The sequence below is a fragment of the Tupaia chinensis genome, unplaced genomic scaffold (assembly GCF_000334495.1).
Source record: "Tupaia chinensis unplaced genomic scaffold, TupChi_1.0 Scaffold000286_1, whole genome shotgun sequence".
NCBI classification, from domain to species: Eukaryota; Metazoa; Chordata; class Mammalia; order Scandentia; family Tupaiidae; genus Tupaia; species Tupaia belangeri.
Window position 1 is genome coordinate 106284 of NW_006159770.1, and position 8102 is coordinate 114385.

An 8102-nucleotide genomic window follows, 5' to 3' on the forward strand; every position below is an offset into this window, starting at 1 on the left:
TGCTCTCTCTCTCTCTCTCTCTCTCTCTCTTGCTCTCTCTCTCTTGCTCTCTCTCTCTCTTGCTCTCTCTCTCTCTCTTGCTCTCTCTCTTGCTCTCTCTCTCTCGCTCTCGTATATACTCTAGCAAATTTTAAAATATGAGGTCATTGGAAAAGTCATGACATTTTTTTTTTTTGGAGAGGTTTTTGCTATAGGGCATGTGCGTTTGCCAGAGAGACAGAGAGAGACAGAAGGACAGAAAGCGAGAAATCACCCCCCAGGGGAGATGGCCAATCCCTTCTCCTCCATTCTCCTCTTGGGATCTTGGGCACGCACGCACACGTGCCCAGCATGAGTTCAAGCCACCGGGCCAGGGACTCGAACAGTGGTCGACTACATGGGAGCCCAGCGACATAGCCATTATGCCAACTGCTAGTCCACATGACATATTTTTTCTATGTTTTTGTATAAGTCATGACTTTTTCAACAACCTAATAATAATAACAATAATAATAATAAGATTAAATAAGTAATTCTTTTTTAAAATGCTTAAAATGAAACTCTGTATACATTAAGCAACTCCCCTCTTGGAGACAGAGAGTTTCAGTTTTGTGAGGTGAAAGTGTTCTGCAGGGACCAGCAGATGGCATAGCAGTTATGTCGCTGAAGTCCACGTGGACAGTCATGTGGAGTGGCAGACCTGGTGGCTTGAAAATCACACCTGGCACATGTGTGTGCATGCCCAAGGTCCCAGGAAGAGAATAGAGAAGAAGGGACTAAGGAGTGGCCATCCCCCTTGAGGGGTGAGATCTCACTTTTCCTCTCACTGTCTCTCTCTGTCTCTTCCCCTCCCCAGAGAGCGCACATGCCCTAAGGCAAAAAAAAAAAAAAAGTTCTGGAGATTGTTTCACAACAACGCAAACAGACTTAACACTACCGACCTGGACACGTAAAAGCAGTTAAGATGGTATGTTTTATGTTATGTGGTTTTCACCACAATAAAAACAAACTATTAAAATTGTTAAAATGGTCTACTTGGGGACCATCAGATGGTGTAATGGCTACATCATTGGACTCCCATGCAGTCGATCACAGTTCAAGTCCTGGACCCAGTAGCTTAAACTCACGCCAGACGCATGTGTGTGCCTGCCTAAGATCCCAAGAGGAGAGTGGAGGAGAAGGGATTGTGTGGGGTGGCCATCCCCCCTGGGGGGTGATTTCTCACTTTCTGTCTCTCTGTCTTTCTGGCGAGTGCATGCGCCCTACAGAAAAAAAAAAAAAAAAAAAAAAAAAACCTCACCAAAAAAAAAGGTACATTTAAAAAAAAAAAAAAACCTCTCCAAAAAAAATGGTCAATTTTAGGTTGTGCACATATTACCACAGCTTTCCGAAAGTTACTTGCAACGTGCAGTGACAGAGCGTGGTGGCTGCCCAGGGCCTGGAGAGGGCGGAGGTCATGGGGACAGACTCCAGGCGGGGATGGGGCTCCCCTGGGAGTAGCAGTGGTGATGGTGGCACCGCTCTGGGTTTACGGTGTCACCAAGGATTTCTGCTCTGCCAACGGGCTCGTGAAGGCCCAGCTGCACGGTGCAGCAGGAGCAGGTTCTGCGATGTGGAAGCCACATGTGGATGACCAAGGTTCGGTTCCCAGGTGTCAACGTGTCCTTGGATCCAGGCTGGCTGTGAAAGCCCGGAGGTGCGTCGCAGTGTGGGATCCTGTCAAGGAAGCTTGTCTCTCTTTCTCGCTCATAAATAAATACATACGTATATAAAACTTTAAAATATGTAGGTTGATACGCTGTATGGCCTGTAAATTATATATAACATGGTTTGATTAAAGTATACGTAAGAGAATGAATGGTTGGGAGCATCTCCAGGGTCACCTCCGCTTCAGGGGGTGGGGTCCCCAACACATGTACAGTCTGCACCCGTGACAGCCCGAGGAATGCGGGTGTGCCCCACGGTGAAACCTGGGGGAAGGGCCCACAGGAGCCCTGGAAGCTGTGTTTGACCAGGTGTTTGGTTTTTGTTTTTTGTGCTTTTATGACAAATCTGAAGTCATGCCAAAATTAAAAACTAAAAAAATAAAAGATGTTGTTTTCCTATTTATGGGGGAGTTTGACTGAGTGGTGGCTGGCTCAGGTGAGAGGTCAGGACCGTGACAGGATCTCCATGGAATGTTAAAGGCACCCCAGGGACCACCACAGTTGTACGAGGAAGCGCTCGCACGTGGATGAGCAGCAACCTGGTTCCGGTGGCCCCTGAGGCTGTGCTGGGCGGTGACAGACACTTCAGTGCCTTGGCCTCAGCCTCGGGGCAGGCGGAGGGTGAGGCAGGAGGTGCACAGCTGTGAACGCAGCAACCTCCGTGTCTCCAGCTCATTGAGAGAGATTAACTGCCCGAGATGCTTCAGAAGGCAATTAGCATAATGGCTATGTCACTGGACTCCCATGTAGCCGACTGCGGTTCGAGTCCTGGACCCGCTGGCTTAAACTCACGCCAGGCACATGTGCGTGCCCAAGATCCCGAGAGGAGAATGGAGGAGAGGGGACTGCAGCATGGCCATTGCCCTGGGGGGTAATTTCTCACTTTCTGTCTCTGTCTCTCTCTGTCTTTCTGGCCAGCGCACGTGCCCTATAGCAAAAACCTCTCCAAAAAAAGAAAAGGAAAAAAGAAGGCAGTGTCCGGCAGACACCCCAGGTTTCAGGCGGAGCAGGGATCTGCACGAACATCCGAAGAGACTAAAATCTGGTGGCTTTTGCTCATCACAGTCCCAGAGCTGCACGGGTACCGGGCGCATGGGCAGCAGGGTTAGACTTAGGACTGCAGACCTACCTGGGGAGAGTCTGGGAGCCTGGGACGTCCAGTAGCTAAGCTTTGGCAGTAGAGAACATTCCATCCCGGGGTTCCTGCGAACTGAGGACCCCCAACGTTGCATTAGTATCAACTGTGAACGCATCGGGGGTGAGGTGGTGTCCGGACCATGTGGGGGAGGCCCGGGCTCCTGCCTGGGACCTGCCTGGGACCTCCCTACATGCTGGTGCACACACGTGTGCTGTGATCCAGGCCGGCGGGGCCCGGGGACGGGTCGCAGCACGGGGCCAGGCTGGGGCACCTCTCTTTCTCTCTCTGAAGAAAGCAGGCAGTAATGGTAGGTGGGTCGTGTTGAAACTGGAATGAGAATGTGACATACGTGTGCTCATCACAGCTTCCGTATCCACCACCTGTTCACAATGAGTACGTACCGTTTTTATAACCAGAAACGCTGGAGCCTTCACAGCGCGCTGGCGCTGCCCACCCGGAGAGCCGCCCGCTACAAACACCTCCATCGACACAGGGCATATTATCACAAACCAAGTAAAAATGACTGGTCTCGAGGCACAAAAACCATCACCCAGTTCTATAAATTAACCTAAAGCCGTTTTTAAAAGATTAAATTGTGGAACCAGCAGATAGCGTAATGGTTACATCACTGGACTCTGCCGTAGTTGACCGTGTTCGAGTCCCGGACCCGGCAGCTCAAAACTCACTCCAGGTACATGTGCATTTGTGCCCAAAACTCCAAGAGGAGAAGGGAGTGAGGTGTGGCCATCCCCCTGGGGAGGATGACTCCTCGCTTTCTGTCTCTCTGGCAAGCACACACACCCTATAGCAAGAATCTCTCTAAAAAAAATAAATTGAGAGCAAAACGGTTTGCTACTGGGTGGGAAATGGACAGAAGTTACCTCTAAAGTCTTGGGGACGTGGCTTCAACACCTTCCCGAGGAAACTCGTGATGCCGTTCTGAACTAAGCCCTCTGGAGAGCGAGTATTGAGAGGAGCAGCACCTGAAGGGACAGGGCCTTGGAAAGGGTTTCCTCGCAGGAAAAGCAGCTCCAGGGCCAGCCGGAGGGCCTGGTGGGGAGGGGGCCGAGCCCTGAGTGGCTGTCCTGACCTTGCAGCCTCGTGGTCAGAGAGGCTGAGTCCTGCAACGCTCTCCCGACCCCACAACCTGGTGGTTAGAGAGGCTGAACCCCACGCGGCTGTCCTGACCCCGGGCGCTAGAAAGACATGCCAGAATGTGCCCACTGACAAATCAAACAAAAGGAAAACAGCTCCAGAATTGTTCCAATCGTCCTCTCCGAAAACGACTGGAAAACCTAGGTCCACAAGCAAAATCCCTCTCTATGAGTCAAAGACAATGACAGGAGACTGAGTGTCGCTCCGAGTTAGGGAAGGAACCACCGAACCCGCACATTACGTAAAACTGCTTACAGCCGGACGCTGAGGGAGAACACCATGTTACAGAACGCTATACTTTGGAATCCACGGGGATGCCCACGGTACATGAACCCTCAATAAAAGTCACAAGCCTTGTAAAGAAATAAAATAGCACAAACACGATGAAAGGATTGGCAGCCCCAAGAACTTGAGACATGGGACTATGAGGTAGTGCGTAAGGTACTTAGACTAGAGCAGACTCGTCAGGAAACCAGGGTCCAGACCGAACTCCCCTCGGGGTCATGCCATGGACATACAAGCCCCCTCCTCAGTGGTGCCAAGGGGTTAGCTCACAGTCCAAGAACGTTTCTCCCAACTGTTTCTATGGTTTCCCAGGAACCCAGTCATGTAAATAGAAACCCCAGCTTCCTTTTCACTAATGGCTTGAGGGTGCGCACTCTTGACAGGTAGAGACAGAGGAAGAAGGCACCCCCGTGGGCATGGTCACACCACAGTCCTTCATCCTGTTGAGATTTGGGGCAGATCTGCTCATGGGCCGAGAGCGTCTCTCAAGCCACCAGGACTGGGACTCAAACGGTGGCCAGCCATGAAGGGTCTGGCTTCCCTTCACTAGTCTATGAATGCCCAACTTCCTAGAGAAGAAGGAATATAGCAGGCCTTCCTCATTATTCCAGAATAACTACTTCCTTGTCCCCGGTTACTTTTTCCCCGAAGGACAAGTGGCGCTCTCCCAATCCATGGCCCTGCTCGTCGGCAACCTGCTTTCCTGGTATGAACGACGTTTAGATTGACAAGGATTAACCAGAGTAAGGTGTGTAACTGGGGAGGAGGGGAGCAGATACGCTCCCGGTGTAGACGTGTCTCTCTCCCACAGTGAGCACGCCCTGTCATGGCTCTTCAAGCGTCCACGTCTTTCTCCCTCCCCCACGTTTCAGTATCTGCATGTCCCACGGCTGCATGTGAGCAACGGCCATAGCGCACAACCAGGCTTTTCACACATACGGGCACGTCCAACCGTACATGTGTGGTCAACATGGAGATAACCAGGCATTTCACACATACGGGCGCGTCCAACCGTACGTGTGTGGTCAACAGGGAGATAACCAGGCTTTTCACACATACGGGCGTGTCTGGCCTCCCTCTGTGTGTGGTCAACATGGAAACTGCTGGGTGGCCCTGGGTCCTGCCCACCATTTCCTCTGACCTGCTTTTCCTGTCAGCCTAGCGAGGCCAAGTTCTCCGAATTGTAAGAACATTTGACCGAAGCGGCACCTACCTGTGTCCTTGCTGAGGCCTGCAGCTCGGGCCTCTCTCCCAGTGGGGACATCTCACAGCAGAAAGCAGGGCTTCTTGTTTAGACCAGACTCGCCCTAGAAGTCTGGGGTCTGAGCTATGACCTCAGCCAAGAGAAAACATTCCGTTTCGGCTTTTCTTCTCCAGGACAGCTTCTGGGCAAGGTGTTACAGACCACCAGGACAACGCCCCCAGCAAATGTGACGAGAACGTTTGGGGAGGTGACCTAGACCGCCAGAGCCCGCCAGGACCGGCTGGCTAAAGAGGGTTCAGAATTCGAAGTAGGGATTGCAGGTGCAGGGAAGCAGGTCGCGTTCCTTTCCACAGGTCTGAGCCCCTTCAGAGAGAGCCCTTCTCGGTAATCACGTTTGTCTGAATCCCTGGTGAGCCAGGCATTTAGGGACCGGTCAGAGCCTCTGGATAAAGGACACTAACTCCTCGGGCACACGAGGACCGATGTCATGATGGTTACTCTGGCCACCGACTTGATTAGAGCAGTGTGACCGGGGATGAGCGAGCCCCTGAAGCCGGAGATGGAAGTCCATCGAGTCCTGGAACAGCGGCCCTCGGCCTGGAGGCAGTCTTGTTCCCCGCCCAGGGACGGCTGGTCCATGACTAGACACGTTTGTTGCCAGAGCTGTGCTACCAGCGACGTGGGTGGAGTTCGGCCAGCTGCTAACTATCCTGCACAGGGCAGCAGAGGCATCCCCAGCCCCAGAATGGCGACCGTGCAGAGGCTGAGGAGCCCTGAAGGACAGCACCTGTGTCCCTGGGAGTCCTGCTGCTCTAGCCTCTAGCCTGCCCCAAGGCCCCCACGTCTTCTCAGATGCAAATGTACCCAAGGCCGTTCTGCATGCGGATTTGGACTGTGGCCTTTATCTTCCAGGAGCGTCCAGAAAACCCGGCTTCTCAGCCTGGCTCACCCTCAGGTACCTGCAGGAAAGTTCCAGGGTTGCTCGCTGGTGTCTGAATTAGCGCATTAGTCTTCCCCAGAAAATACAGAGCCAGTCCTGTAACTTCTTCATGGGAAAGGTGCTTAAACATGAGTCTCAGAATAAGGTCTCCGAGCGCGTGGGCTCTCCGGGTGGGGACACAGAAACGCCATTGCTCACGGCCCTGCCCATCATGGTAGGCTATTTTATCCCGGGGTTGTAGCTCCAAACCACACTGGCCTGGCTCCGTCTTCCTTGGCTGTGAGCATACTGGGGATGGATGTGGCACGACGACCCTTTGGGGGTCTCACCTGCTCGCTCTCACGTCACTGAAGAAATGAGTAAGTAAACCTTTAAAGAGAAGCACTGTTTCTGTCCTCACCTCCCCCGCGTGGTCAGTACCGGCCCTCTCTGGAGCCCCCATCCAGCATCGAGACTCCCAAGTTCTGCTTGGTTTAGTCCCCTCCGTCTTCATGCAGGAGCGCAGCTGCCACGTGCAACCACCTGGGGCCACCTCCGAACGTCCCTGAGGTCTCGCCGCCCACCCGACAGCCTTCCCGTGTGAAGGCAGCACCACGTTAAGTGGGCCCGTAACGTGCCGGCCACTGAGCCGAGTCTGTCAAACTTTCCATCGTCTCGGGGACTCGAACTGCTCAGGGTCTTGAGTGGGGCTCCAGGATCGTATTTAGCAAAACTCCTAAAACTGGACCCCTAACGAGTAAGATTCGCTGCATGTTTACTTTCTCTTTAAAGGAAATGGAAAATGTTCAACAACATAAAAAGATAAGGACAAAGAAAGGACAGGCTAGGAAACATTGTCTCCTTTATTCTCTCCTTTGTTTATTCTCACCTTCAGCCGCCGCCCTCTTTACAGTACACAGAGTGAGTTTCCATCATGAATCCGCTGCTCACCCAGACAGAGAAATTCCGTGTGTTAGCACCAACAGCGCTTGTCCAGGCTCTGCGTTAATGTCTTGCTTCTTTCTCCGCAGAACGAGCGCGGAGACAAACTGACGTCCCTTTCACTTACGGAAACTGTTCAGAGCCAGCCCCCAGCCGGTGGTTGGGCCTGTGTGGAAGGAGCCCGAGCCCTCACGGCTGACCACATTTTGAATCCTGGTTCTGGTGGTTTGAAAAACATGCCAGGTACATGTGTGTGCATGCCCCAAATCATGATGGGATGGAAAATGAAGAACCTGACCGGGCCCTTGGGAGGTGCTATGCTCTCTCCCTCTCCCTCTCCCTCTCTCTCCTCTCCCTCTCTCTCCCTCTCTCTCTCCTCTCTCTCTCCCTCTCCCTCTCTCTCTCCTCTCCCTCTCTCTCCTCTCCCTCTCTCTCCTCTTCCCTCTCCTCTCCCTCTTTTGCTTTATCTCTTTCTCAATTTCTATTTATTTATTTTAATTTATGTCTTTGGGCAAGTTCCCAAATCTTCCTGCGTCACAGTTTTTCTGGTTTTAGAATGATCATTGGCAATTGCCTCTCATCCTGTCTCAGTGATGTGGTAAGAGGTTTGGTTCTTCAGAAGTAATAGTACCCCATGTAGTCAGCCGTGGTTCGCGTCCCAGACCCAGCAGCTTAAAACTCACGCCTGACATGTGTGCGTGCGTGCCCAAAATCCCGAGAGGAGAATGGAGAAGAAATTGTGGTGTGGCCATCCCCCCTGGAGGGTGATTTCTC

At 52.4% G+C, this 8102-nt stretch overlaps 1 protein-coding gene and 1 long non-coding RNA gene across 3 annotated transcripts in view; one reads left to right on the plus strand and one right to left on the minus strand.

The window, feature by feature from the left end:
* The window catches only part of LOC102474665 (uncharacterized), a 92004-nt gene that overhangs the window by 71337 nt on the left and 12565 nt on the right, over nt 1-8102 (plus strand). Inside the window, exons 27-30 of the mRNA XM_027772578.1 lie at nt 4915-4969; nt 6380-6422; nt 6487-6621; nt 7418-7487. Coding sequence (XP_027628379.1) covers nt 4915-4969; nt 6380-6422; nt 6487-6621; nt 7418-7487 — 303 coding nt within the window. The remainder of the gene's footprint in view (nt 1-4914; nt 4970-6379; nt 6423-6486; nt 6622-7417; nt 7488-8102) is intronic.
* On the minus strand, nt 1323-7587 carry LOC114008092 (uncharacterized). 2 transcript variants are annotated; one of them, XR_003549653.1, is made up of 3 exons: nt 5477-7587; nt 2815-3150; nt 1323-1786 (listed from the first exon to the last, which is right to left on the minus strand). It is a non-coding gene; the product is annotated as an uncharacterized LOC114008092 (long non-coding RNA). The 2 variants fall into 2 exon arrangements; XR_003549654.1 differs by lacking the exon at nt 1323-1786 and having other exon boundaries at nt 2610-3150; nt 5477-6754; nt 7276-7587.